We start from the raw sequence: 13,717 nt of genomic DNA on the forward strand, positions 1-13,717 counted from the left end.
TTTCTGCTTCTATATACCTTGGATGCTAATTCTGTCTCTTCCCCACCACTCTCACCCCGCTTTTATCTCATCTTCTGCATTGTGTTTGGTTTGCTTTCTCATGTTGCAAAGGATAAACTGACCCCAAATTTAGGGTTAGGAGGAAATTTTCCCCAAAACAGGTTTTCTGGGACTGTATGAGTAGTAGTACAGGGAAAAGAGAGGGGGAGTGGATTAGCTGCCATCTGGATCATTCAATTTCCTAGGATTATCTGGAAATTTTACTAAACAAATCTCTGCTAATAAAGGGATGTGCTGTCATCAGTTTCTTCTTCTTCCTTTCTGGAAGTGACAAACTGGAGATCTGTCTGTTGGTCTTTTTCTATAGTGCTGCAGCTTGCTCAAGGCTGTTGGGAAGTCTTTTGTGAGCTAGGCTGCTGAATACCGTGTGCAGCCTTGCTAGAACAAAAATCGATTGCATGATGCCTCAAATGGGTGAGAGACAGGGTTCAGATTCTCAGAGATGTCTCTCCATTCCCCTGTTGAGTCAAGAGTTGAGATATCATTGTTTAACTGGAGGGACACACAGAGAATAGCTTACCAAGAGCTCTGGCTGAACATAGAATGTTCAGTACCTTCTAAAGTTGAAGTTGTTACAACCTCAACTAGGAAATGCGGGCTCTTTCCCTGCACAAACTCCATATAATCAAAATGTAGGAACAACTGGTAAGGTGCAAGGACAGAGAATCAATGGGGCTGCTTTCATAGGAAATATTACATGAAATCTTCTTTTTTCTTTCCAAGAGGTGGACTGCAGAAACACTCACAAATGGTTTCTGGCAACAGCAAAAAACTTCCTCCACTGCCTCTTTCGTTTGTTATTTTTATTTTTCTGATACTTATACTCAAATGTCCCTTGGGTTGACATCAAGGCATTCTGCTTCTTGGAATTTATCTTTGACAGTAAGAAAAGTTTTTCTCTGGTTTGTTGTTATCGTGTTCACAGCTGCAACCACCTCTGCAGTTGTACCTTTGTTATTATTTTTTAATCTTTTCCAATGCGTGATGTTTGTCAGCGTTGACCCCAATGATTTTGCTGTAACTGTCTGCTTCCAGACGTGTGAATGCAGAGTCTTTGCATACGCCAGTGAGACCTGCTAAGGTCACCCTAGTAACCCCAATCCACCAGCACTAACTCATGTATCTTTCGCTCCCTCCCTCATTGATCAATCCTTCCCCCTCCTCACAGGCTGCTCTAACATGTCGTCCCTTTTCTGTACAAATCTCAAATAATAAAGTCAATGCCCTTAATACAGAAAGCATCAAGCCTTTATTAGGACAAGTAGGGCAAGGCAGCTGTTTATATCTCTTTTCAAACTCAAACAGGCGTTGCTACATGAGTTATGTTCAGCTTCTCCTTTGAGAGTTTCTTTCACAGAATGAGAGATGCAGGTTTGCTTTGTAAATTCTAAAATGAACTCCTGGGAGTCTCTTCCATTTGTCTCTTGGCCCAAAGAAGGGTGCCTCCCACCGTGCTTCCTGAGAAAAGTTGACCAGGCAGAAAGGACAGGTTAGGAAGAAAGTCTGACGCAAGCAAAGTCAGCCTGAGCTTGCATTTGATTTATCTGACAAAGCTTGTGCCAAAGGTCTGAGGAATAGCTCCTAGAGGAGCCATGAGGTATGCTTCTACTTTCTGCTGCTAGACAGACAGTAGAAAGAATGGTTGGATCATAGTGGTCTGACATTTTTTGTAAGCAAATTTGACACAGCAAAGTCCATTCAAAGAGCCAAAGAGCCTTGTGCCATGGGGCTGCCATGTTCCTGCTCCTCTTCTAGGTGGCTGCCTTACCTGACCTCAGATTCCTGTACAGACTCCTCTTAACTTTCCGAATGCACTGTGGTGCCTATGTCAGAGCTCCCTTGAAATGCAATGCAACTATTCTTTGTGAAACCAGAGCAAAGAGGTCTTTTCTTTCCAAGGTAGAGACCCTGGAAGCTGACATAGGATATCTTGGCAAGTATACTGCAAAAAGTACGTTGACCTTGTCAGCCTCCAGAGCTGCAATGTAAAAGGCAGTGTAACCATATGCATGATGGAGGTGTCTCTCCCCACAACCAGGTTTGCCAATGTAAGAGACAAAGCTTGAGGTGAGAGTGGATGGCTCTCTGCATTAAAAGAATAAACCAGCAGCTTCTGTGCATGTACCAACACCAGTGCTGAGTTCATTTTTCCACAAACAGCAGAACGCCTCTGAGATGCCTATTCCAGGACCACCAGGAGGCATGAAGGGTAACGAAGCAGGGGCAGAGTAATCACCTTATAAAATCTCCTCCTGTTTCAACTCCTTCCTCCCCACAGACTCGTAACAAGCCATGTGAATTGAGCTCACAGTGCATCCAGAGGTGCATTCAGACCAGTACCCGCAGGGGTAGGACTTTCAATGTTTGGATCATATTGCTGAAGGAAAAGTGCTGACACCCTGCCTAATAAGGTGGTGGAGTTTGGACACTCTTGTGTCACCTGGATACATGGGGAGCTTGGTCTGTCCTGAGGCACTCAGCAGACAGGCAACTCACAACTGCAGAGAATTGCATGCCAGGTACCAGGTGCCAGGACCAAAGGGTGCTCTCCTAGTTGGATCATTTTGCTGAGCCACAACCTCTGTGGTGGCCATGCCGCCTCCTAGGCAGCAGGGCATAGATCCCCCCAAAAGGGGGTGGACATAGTGGCATCAGAGCTGCAAGGATTTAGCACAAGGTTAAGCATGGCATAAAAGCCTTGTGGCGAAAGGGTTCAGTGAAGGCAGGAAGCAGCTGTATCGTGTGGGGCTGGGATCTGCTCACCCAAGCATAATGACCTATTTTCCAGCTTTTCCGCTCAGGTGACAATGCAGCAAGAGCTGGGCTGCAACTAAAAGCGTCTGTAATGAACCTGCAGACCGCGCTCAGGGCGGGAGCAAGGTGGGAGGCAGCCAGATGGAAAGTTTAAAACCACGAGGCACAAAGACATTAATAAAAAACATCCCTCTTCTCAGCTTCCCTAACCCTACGAGCTTTCTAAGGATGAACGAGGCTTAGGGTGGATGGCAGAGGAAGAGCTCAGCTCCTTGTGAGGAGGCTGCCCTGCACGTGTTAATTGAGGCTCACAGAAAGAAGAGTGAACAGGACTCACTGATTCCTTGCAGCAGTGGGCATGGGCATGTGTCCCAATCCTGCTTTCCAGGCCCTCCCTGTGTGAGGGTATTCTCTACAATGGAGACCACGGCCCACACCAGTCTTCCCTTTCTGGAGGATGCTGCACTACATGTATTGCCTGTTTTTTTCTGGGTCTGAGTCACGCCTACTTGCCCTCCCAGGGTTGTTGGTAGCTCACATGGCTACTCACTTGGGCATCGACTCCTTCCTAAGTGAGAAATTGCCTACCGTACTATGACTTCGACCAGAACCACCTCCCAAGGTAGAGAGCTGTTCCCTCTTCAGGCACGCCGGCCGTGCAGGGGAGGGCTCTGCCCAGCCTTCACCCTCCCCTCCAGGGGACATTGGGAACCCTTGTCCCCCGAGGGACAAGGGAAAACACTATTTCCCTGGGCACCTAGGTATGTTAAGGCTGCACCTTCAGCCTTTGCAAGCCTGGTGCGGAAAGCTGCACTTGTTCACAAGTTCGATCTGTGCCACAGCTCTGCCTGCAGCAGGAGGTCAGAACTGCCTAATGCGTTCTTCCCTCTGTCCTGTTTCCATCACTTCCTTATCTGTTGCTCCACAGCACAAGCTGCAGCACTGCGCTGCTCAAACCCTCCTGTAATGCAAGTCTCTTATTGATCCTCTGTAATGCCCTCAGTGAGAACGGGAACGGAGGCTAGTTTGGGCTAACCTGTCAAGTTCACTCTGACAGCCCAAGAGGAATCTAACACTTCTTTGAGAGACAGTCTCTTTGCTGGGCTCCCAGCTCTGCGCTTACACTCCTAAGAGCAGCTTTTCTCCCCCTGACTTCCCATGAGAGAAAGAGAAGACAATACACACTTGTCAAGACTCCCACAGGGAGAGTGTGTCTAACAGCAACTTACAGTCTAACACCAACCAGCCCCCAACTCAGCACGGTGTCTCCTCTGCTTGAATCCCTGCCTTTCTCCTCTGACAGCAAATGCACCAGGACAGCCACTTCTGCACTTCCAAATCCCACGACCTGAACACAAACCACCCAGTACCAGCAGCACAGCCGACTTCATTCATGGCCTCCCTCACATTATCCCGTTCATGAATGAAATATAAATGGAAGCAATTCCTGAGTCAGAAACAGGTGGAGGGGAAGAATGAACTAAAGTGAAGGGAAGCATGAATGAAGGAGAACAAAAGCAACAAATAAAGACAGAATGAAGACTGTACATAAAGAAATAAACAATACATCTGGGCATCTAATACAAAAGAAAGGAATGAAGAACGGATGCAAGAATGATGGTATGTCTCATTTTAAAAATATGTGTTAATGCCTTGGGCCTGGCTTTTTCAAAGTAACAACATGACTTTTCGGCAGTACTTGCAAAGTAGATTTGATAAAAACTGCTCAGCACCAGATCAGTGCCCAGGATACCTCTTTACAGCTGTATTCCCTGGACCAGTAGACATTGAAACCCTGGGGTAGGTCCCCAGTGACTCCTCGCGGCTGGCTGCAGGGCAGGCTGTGGAAGCAGACTTCCCGGAGAAGAGGCTGGATCTTACCGTGAGAGGCTGGATCACAGTGAGTGGTTGTTAATGTGGGATTGGTGGCTCAAAATTGGTTACAGATGGGATTTATCTGTATGATGATTTTATGTTACATCCCCTGTAACATAAAATGCCTAAAAGCTGTATGTCCAGCTTAAACTAGCACATTGAGAAAAACAACGGTCTAGAGGGACCTGTGTCTCTCCATTTACTAAAGGAATTCATAAATTGATAGAAGACACTAAATTTGGTAGTGGCTAACAACAGGTGAGATAAATCCTGCTTTTAAAGACTGAATCCTTTTCTGCAAGAGAAATGACATACTGCATCACCGTAAACAGATAGGCTTGAACAGTTTAGTGTTATCAAAGGATGTGTGCCAAGTATAGTCAGATACTGTTGAAAATCCCCTGCTCTCTCCCTTGTTCCTCTGGCTAGCGTGTATAATTACTTGTGAGTTATCCAGACACCTTTTCTGGGTTCCAAGAAAATCAGTTAAAGGTTGAAAGATAGAGTAGGAGGATGGAAGGGAGAATATAATTTCAGGGCTTTTAGGCACTGGGCATGCAGCTGTGAGAAGGCAAAATAGCATACCAAAGTGCTCAATCCTCATACTATGCTTAACCCTCGCCCCCCCTGCCCGAGTACATAAGAGGCTTTGCGACCAGCAAGGCACTTCTCTGCAGTTTTGCATTTACTAGGTGGGCAGTAAAGAGGGATCATCTTCACAGTGCCAAATGCCACTGTGCACTCCTGAGCTCTGTTGCCTGACTCCAGGAATAGGCAGTGGTTGGCTTGTTTGTCAGTCAGCACAGCTTTAATACCTATGTAAACCAAGAGAAGTTTGCAGAGTATAGACTTAATGGCTGGACTTACAGCTGAGTCTGGAGTTTGTAACCCCTCCTCCAAAGGCACAAGGGAGGCTGACACTTTTGCAGATGTTTTAAAAGCTGTCCTATTATTTATTCATGCAGTTGGGTTAATTCAACCTGGTTGCAATAAAAACAATGCTTACAATACACAATTCTAACACAATTTTTCATATCAAGCGAAAGCTAAACTAACACAGCAAGTGGCATCAATAATTGAAATTGCTTTTGGGAGGGAGAAGATGGGCCAGGAAAGCTCCAGGGCCATGTCGTGGACATGAAAGATGAGAGACAACTGCCCCTGCATGCAGGCTTGCTCACTGCAGCTGCTCAGTGCCTGTCCAACAACTACTGCCTGCTCATGGCCACCCTGCCTGGGCATTTGAGCTTTCCAGGACCAGCAGTGCCTATTCTTCTCCACTTGTGGGCCACAAAAATGACTGTGGAATTAGGCCTATTGTGCAGAAGCTACTGTAGGAGCTATCCTGTCTGCCACATGGTCGCCAGGAAATACCCCGCACCCTAACATTGGTTTACTAAGCGTGGGTATATATGGGGACTGCGAGACAGCCCTTGCAGAGTCCATTCTCCCAACCTGTGCCAGTGTTCCTGAGCTAATTTGATTGGAGTTGGATGGGGAATGAGAACCAGACTATGTCTTAGACAGTTCTAGAATGCCAAAAGGTCCTTAAGCTGCCTCTGCTCCCACACAAACAGCTCAGAAGTTGTGACTAGCCCTTGAGCTATAGTGCACTGGAAATGCCAGCACACTATACTACACTGCTATCCCTCTTCTTCCTGCAGCATGGACGGGAAAAATACCCAGGATGATAACCCTGGGTCAGAATTTCTCTTGTTTCCATGCATGTCACACCACTGGGTGTGCAGTCATTACCCATCCAGCTCTCACAAGCACTTGATGAATATTTGCTTGCAAAACCCAACAACCATTGCTATCCCCAAGCTCAGAACTGACACAGGAAGAGAGTAAAAGTACCTGCAAACAGCACAGCTACAACCAGCTCTGTGTGTGTTTTTCCTTCCCGCTTTAAAACATTTTGTGTATATTTTATGTTTACTTTTATTTTTGCCTTTAAGGAAGACAAATCAGCAATTTACTGTGAAGAGGGGATGGCAGCATGGATTGTTAGTGCAAGAACATCGTCTGTTGCTTGGAGAGATCAGACACAGGTTTGAACCCCGAATTCAGACCCAGTTTCTTGACATATGTTCATGTACACACAGGCCATGTCCAAGATATGTCCACGTACACACAGCCTCAATAGCTCAGTTCCCATCTGTCCTGGATTGAGGTAAAACAGAACCAATTTTCTGTTTTGTAATTTTACTTTTTAGCTGGACCTCTTCTAACTGACTAAACTCTGAAATTAACAGCACATTGTTCAGAAACTGTTCACTCTGAGAGTGATAAGACCTGATTATACCAAGGAACGGTATGCACAGAGGCTCTTGCTTAGACTTATTGCTATAACAACCAAGGTCAGCTAACTTTGCTGCTTGCCCCGTTAGAGGGTTGGAAGCAGAGAAGCGTAGAGGGGTCCCACCTGCAGGGAGGAGCAGACAGGACAGGTGACCCAAAACTGAGCAACAGGGTATTCCATCCCATATGCATCACGCTCAGTATAAAAGCTGAGGGATCAAAGGGGCAAGTGGCTCGCTCTTTTTCTTCAATGGCTGACATCCGAGGAGGACCCTGCCTGTTCGTCTGCCTTTGATCCCGATCTGAGCACTCCTGACTCCAGATCCAGAATTCAGCTCCTGTTCATTGCTGACTCCAGTCTGGGACTTTCCCTGTGTCTGCTGGTGACGCGATCGTCATCCTGGGAGCTGGGTACGGTTTTGTATGTATTGTATACTTTTTTTTTTATTTTCTCATTATTTCTTATTTCCTTATTTATTATTTTTTTCATTAAAGTAGTTTAGTTCTTTTTCTAAACTCATAGATCTCCTTATCTCTTCCTCTCCTATCTGAGGATAGTGGGGGTGAGGGCCATCTGTCATTCTGATTGGCCAATCCGGCCAAAACCATGACACCATCTTTGAGCCTTGCTTTCTACATCTGTAAATAGGATGGCAGGGTCACTCTTTCTTCAAACACTTGGAGTGCTACATTGAGAAGTGCAGTGGAAACTAAGAGTAATGAGCATGATGGAGTAGGGCCACCTGCTTTAATGGCCCTCCTACAACATGGAGGAGGCAGGCAACTACAACACAGCAGCTCCTGGGCATTGAGTCTGGGAGGCAGACACCAAGCTTTGCAATAGGGACTGTTCCCAGGACCTGCTGACTACAGAGTTTGTAGTCACATGTGAGGCAGAAGAACATGGTCATTTGCCGGGATGCTGGCAAATTTAGGACTACAAGGAAGTGCCAGCCTATTGCTATTGCAATATTTCCCTGTCTGTGCAGAGGCAAGGTTTGGACTTCATCAGAGTATCTGTCAGGGGAAGCAGCCCACACATTGCTTGGTGGAGAAAAAGAGGCAATTACTTTTAATTGTAGCTCTCAGCATGAAGAGACTGGAGAGAACATGTGTCTCGTTGCTGGCCAAATCAATACCCATACAGTATATTAAAAAAAGAGCTGGACCAAAGGTCAGGTACTTGCAGCAATAAGCAGCAATTTCAGCAGGAATGAGTTTTGAAATTTGTGCCCAGATTTGGCTCTTGAACTGGCATCCTCCAGTCTTTCCCTGGAGTAGAAGTAGTGTGTGTATTGGATTTAGCATTCCATTTGGCTTGGTTCAAGAGAAGCCACTGCAAAATTCAAGGGAGATAGATAGAAAACATTTTGGAGAATGGGAGAATATAATAAAGGATCAAGTGCAAAGGACTTCCTGCCTAATGGAAAGGCTGCTCTTACTAAGAACCGTGCTTTCGCCTAATGAAAGAAACGACCCAGCTGAGTGCTGGTCATCCCTTGAAACAGGTCTCTGAACAACCTTTTTGCCCCCTGACTACACACATCGCATCACCCTGCATGGCAACCCCCACATTCACACTGGTGCAAACTCGCCCTGCTTTCACTGTAGCAGTTCTCAGGGTGGGAGAGGTGGTGTCCCCTGTTCCTGATGTCCCCTCGGAAATGAAGGCTCATCTTAGTTCCCCAGGCCTATCTTTGCAAGAAAACCTGTCATCTTGGACAACGCTCAGATAAACAGGTAAGATGCTTTCCTTCCCAATAATTCAGACCCTGATCCTGTGACGCTGGGCGCTAACAAGTTAGCAAAGGTTACAATACGGAAGGCAGAGCAACAGGCAGGTGCTGAGGTAGTATAGGTGTCAGATATTCACAGGATTTTGTAGCCCAAATTGCAAGACTTGGAAGAGAAGCGTAGGCTGAGAGATGCATGGCTTGTGCAACCAGGAGAGGGCCATGGTGAGAGAACTGAAGGGAACAATCCAGCAAAGGCAGCCACCGAACAGAAGCAGGGAGGAAACCTGAGATCTTGCTCAGAAAAGGGTCAGCTCAGCCCATTGGAGTTTTTGGAGTGGGGGTGTTCCTCAGTGCTCTGTGACTGCAGAGGTAATGATAAACCATTAGTAGCATGCTTCCTCATGCAGGCCTCTTCATTACCACAAACAGGACCAACTCCCCTCTTATTACCCCCGTAATGCAGTTGGACAAACTGAAAAGGTCACCCATCTCAAAACTTGACAGAAATAGAACCAGGTGTGGAGCCAGCATTCGCTGCTCCCCTGCTGGTCTCGCAGCAAGGAGCAGATATTTTTCCTCCTCTGCCTCTCTTAGTACTTCCCAGAGAGCATCAGAGGTGCTTTATCTGGATGGGGTGAGACCCCAGTCACAGAGTTTCCCAGCCACAGAACTTCCCAGCATCACTAGTCCTACCACACAACGGTGCTGAGCTCCCGCTAGACGATTGCAGGCCCTCTGAGGAGAGACTGAAATGAAAGAGCTGCTGATATTAAGGGGGAAACACGTTGCTGGGAAATGCACTGAGAGGTGTCAAATAGAGAGGGGGGACGGTGAATTTCCTGCAGAGGGGGGATGGAAGCGCATGGAGGATGGGGCGCTTGCTGGTGCAGCCAGGGTCAGAGTTGGCTGGCAACTCCTTTACAGTGCAGGGAGGAGGGGAAGTTTCCACACTTACTCCAGGACGTCCCTGTTGAACTGCTTCTTGCTGTTACCCAGGAACTCCCCAATCATCTGGCGGCTGAGACCCTTCCGCTGGAGCAGGAAGTGTGCCACCCCAATGGGGGTGTCCGGGATGAAGCCTCGGGAGATCAGGAACTGGATGCCTTTGTCTGGGTTTCTGAAAGGGAAGGACAGAGACATGGTGAGTTTGCATGATCTCATTGAGGCATTATTGCCTCTGCCTGACCTCATGGCTTGCAGCAATGCAGCCCCCATTATGTGCATGGGCTCCTATGAGTTCCTGTGTGTGGCAGGGTTGACATTGGTGGGGGGCAAGGAAAAGTCACTTGGGGGACTCCCTCCCAGTTGCCGCTAAGGACAATCAGATGCCATGGGACATGTCGTGTCGCTTGTAGCACCTGCTGTCACCTGGTGATCACAAGTGCCATACCACTGCTACAATGGACCCTGCTGCACAATACCAGTCACATCAGTGACTCTCATGAGGACATGATTAGACTGTGTGTCCCACACAGACAGCACAAGAAATATCAGTACGTTCAGCTGCTCCAAATGCAACCCACAGAGAGCTCCCCCCAGGAGCTGAGAGCTGGGCACGTGACCCTTTGCTTTAGGGGAGCTGGGGTTGCACCTTCTGTAGGGCAGACAAAGGCAAAAATGTGACAGTGGACAGCATTAGGAGACATTGCTGCCAGGGACTATGGGCAAATGAGGCTCAAGACAAGGGGGACGACCAAAGGTGGGCACTTTTCCTGCATCTCTTTTTCATACATTTTTTAGTGCTCAGTGTTGAGTGACACTTTCTACCTTCCTCACCTGAGCCTGATGCTGGCTGCCTGAACAGAAATCCCATGCTCAGATTTGCTTATCTCTTCCTCCGCTCCCCCCACCTTTGGCTGTATTGTTCTTCCCTTCTCTATTGATTTACCCCCTCAGGCAGAAATCTCTGTGTGTGGGTGGATGAGAGCACGCACCTGGAGAATGCCTTGTCAGAGCTGGGAGAGAGCTGAGAGCAGCTCCCAGGCAGAGGCTTTTCTCCCTCCATGGCTGTGAGTGCCTCTCCGAGAGCAGGCCTGGTGCTGAGTGGGCCTGACTGCCTTGTTGTGGGAGTGATTTTCTGCTTCTTACTGCGCCAGTGTCTGTGCCTGCATATGCAGCTCTTGGAGGGGGGTGGGTGGGTAGCGCGTGTCTCAACAAGCACACGTTTGCGTGTGTCTATGTCCTGTACATGCAGATTTCTCTTGCACCATACATGTCCATCAGAGACCCTGTGTCTGCACATTTTGCCTTTTTCCTCATGTCTCCTGTGAGCACACACGCTCCTATGTATCCTGGGAGTGTCTGTGAGCCTATGAGTGGTGCCTGTCCCACAGTACAGGCAGGAATGAGTGTGTATGTGTGTATTGTGCAGGAGGTTTTCTTCCTATATTTCAGTCTGCCCCACTGAAGGGTGTCTGTCATGATGCACTCTTGCTGAGGGGAATTAGTGCAACGCCAGGAAGATTTCCACATTCCTTTGGTTCTCTGAGCTGGTGAGATGGAGAGGAAAGAGGGTAGCTTCTTCATGAAGGGATGCCGTATTTCCATCATTAACCCAAATTCAGGGATTTTTGTCAAGGCTCGAGGAGTGAGTTTGCTCAGGCAGTTTCATGGGGTGAGGAAAGGATAGCATGAGATCTTAGAGCACGTGAATGCATGATATGCACAGGCACAGACTGTGACACTGTCAGGTGGTGAAGGATGTGGGTGAGCAACATATGTCTAGCTTTAGGGGGATCGGCATTCAGGAGAATGGTCTGCTCCTTACAGGGGCCTCATGGATACAAAAAAGTAGGCAGGCTTGAAATAGTTCTGCTTACTCTGCAATGGAACAAAGGAAATATCCTGGGCAGCATGACATCCCCAGGGAGAGTGGCTGGGAGAACAAGTCGGCCCATGACATTTATGAACAGGAGAGCTGCAAGATCTGATATTGAAAAACCCAGGCCTTCTTCAGGGAAAAGCAACAATGCATCATCCGTATTATCACACAGATCTCCTGGTTCACCTTTGAAGAGCACAGGCAAAGTTCTCTGCTAAGTGCAGAGGTCATATGGTCAGGGATAAAGCCAAGTTAAGCAACAGAGATTCATGAAATACACCTCCACCTGCACACTTTGGTATTTGGTGAGGGACAGGATGGTGTTCACAGCACAAGGGTGATCTCAGCTGCACTGGTGTGACTCCAAAGCCACTGCACTGAATGTGGATTCACTCCAGAGGAGCTGGGAGCTGAATGTGTCCAGAAAAACACAGCTCACACACTCGCATGGATGTGCAGATTTCAGTAGAGATGGCACACGCAATGCAAAAGGATGTAGGATAAAACAGTCCAGCTGTGACAGCCCTCCTGCACTGCCTAGACTATAACTCAAATATACATGCATACACTATTCTTTTGCTAACAGCAGCCTTTCATCATTTTTTCCCTGAATTCAATTTGTTCCCCACAAAATCCTGATAGCAATACAGCACCTCTGCCACTGAACACTTGCATATATATGCCATGTACTGCAGCATGCAGCTTTTGCCCAGATGTGCAGCAGACAACTCCAATTCCATCTCTCCTGAGCCTGGTCCCTGCTGTTTTCTTTAGTGTTGCAGGGGTGTTAAGCACAGCCAGCAAATGCTGCGGGATTCCTCACGTCCTGCTGGCTTTCCCTCTGCCCACGCAGCCAGCTGCCCACACACACTGAGTTATTACAGCAGCGCCGCATAATGAAGCACTCTCCATTCCAGGGATTCCACCCCCTCACTGTAGAGTGGGGATGGGGAAAGTGCCACGGCAGCGCAGCATCAATGTGCTCCCAGGGGCCTGCTCTGAGCCAGAGTGCTGCTTGCTGAAAAGGCAATGCAAGGCCGGATAGACTATGGCAGACGGTGCTAGCAACTGGAGGCTTTCAGCTCTTGGTCCAGGGGACTGGTCAGCAAAAAGGATGTGTGCACATGCAAGCATGGCCTCAGCTCCATGACCTGCGGGATGGTGCCCACATCGCAAATCCTACAATAGTAAAATGGTTTCTTGCTGGAAATTGACAAGGAAACCAACAACCAAATAAGATCAGAAAGCTGAATGGCCTTCCCAGCCCCTTGGATGGAGGTGCGCTACAGTGTCACAAGGGGAGCCATGCAGCCCTTAGATCCTGCTCAGAGAATAAAACAAAGGCTTCATTCCCCAAAGCTAACAGGTCATAGAATCATAGAATGGTTTGGGTTGGAAGAGACCTTAAAGATCACCTAGTTCCAACCCCCCTGCCCTGGACAGGAACACCTCCCACTAGACCAGGCTGCTCAAAGCCCCATCCAGCCTGGCCTTGAACACTTCCAGGGATGGGGCATCCACAACTTCCCTGGGAAACCCGTGCCAGTGCCTCATAGTGAAGAATTTCTTCCTAATAGCTAATCTAAATCTACCCTCTTTCAGTTTAAAGCCATTATGTCTTGTTCTATCACTACATGCCCTTGTAAAAAGTCCCTCACCAGCTTTCTTGTAGGCCCCCTTCAGGTACTGAAAGGCCACAAGGTTTCCCCAGAGCCTTCTCTTGTCCAGGCTGAACAACCCCAACTCTCTCAGCCTGTCCTCATAGCATAGGTGCTCCAGCCCTCTGATCATCTTCGTGGCGCTCCTCTGGACTGGCTCCAACAGGTCTATGTCCTTCTTATGTTGGGGGCCCCAGAGCTGGACACAGTATTCCAGGTGGGGTCTCACAAGAGCAGAGTAGAGGGGCAGAATCACCTCCCTTGACTTGCTGGCCACGCTTCTCTTGATGCAGCCTAGGATGGCTTTCTGGGCTGCAAGCTCACATTGCTGGCTCATGTTGAGCTTCTCATCAGCCAACACCCCCAAGTCCTTCTCCTCAGCGCTGCTCTCAAGCCATTCTGTGCCCAGCCTGTATTTGTGCTTGGGATTGCCCTGACCCACATGCAAGACCTTGCACTTGGCCTGGTTGAACTTTATGAGGTTGGCACAGGCCCACCTCCCAAGCCTGTCA

The 13,717-nt window shown here is 48.1% G+C and overlaps 1 protein-coding gene across 3 annotated transcripts in view; it reads right to left on the reverse strand.

Moving 5' to 3' along the window:
* The window catches only part of IQSEC3 (IQ motif and Sec7 domain ArfGEF 3), a 110,557-nt gene that overhangs the window by 18,279 nt on the left and 78,561 nt on the right, over positions 1-13,717 (reverse strand). For all 3 annotated transcript variants that reach the window (XM_054214465.1, XM_054214483.1, XM_054214475.1), the window contains one exon: positions 9,682-9,843. In XM_054214465.1, coding sequence (XP_054070440.1) covers positions 9,682-9,843 — 162 coding nt within the window. The remainder of the gene's footprint in view (positions 1-9,681; positions 9,844-13,717) is intronic.

The sequence above is a fragment of the Rissa tridactyla genome, chromosome 1, assembly GCF_028500815.1.
Source record: "Rissa tridactyla isolate bRisTri1 chromosome 1, bRisTri1.patW.cur.20221130, whole genome shotgun sequence".
Classification (NCBI taxonomy): Eukaryota; Metazoa; Chordata; class Aves; order Charadriiformes; family Laridae; genus Rissa; species Rissa tridactyla.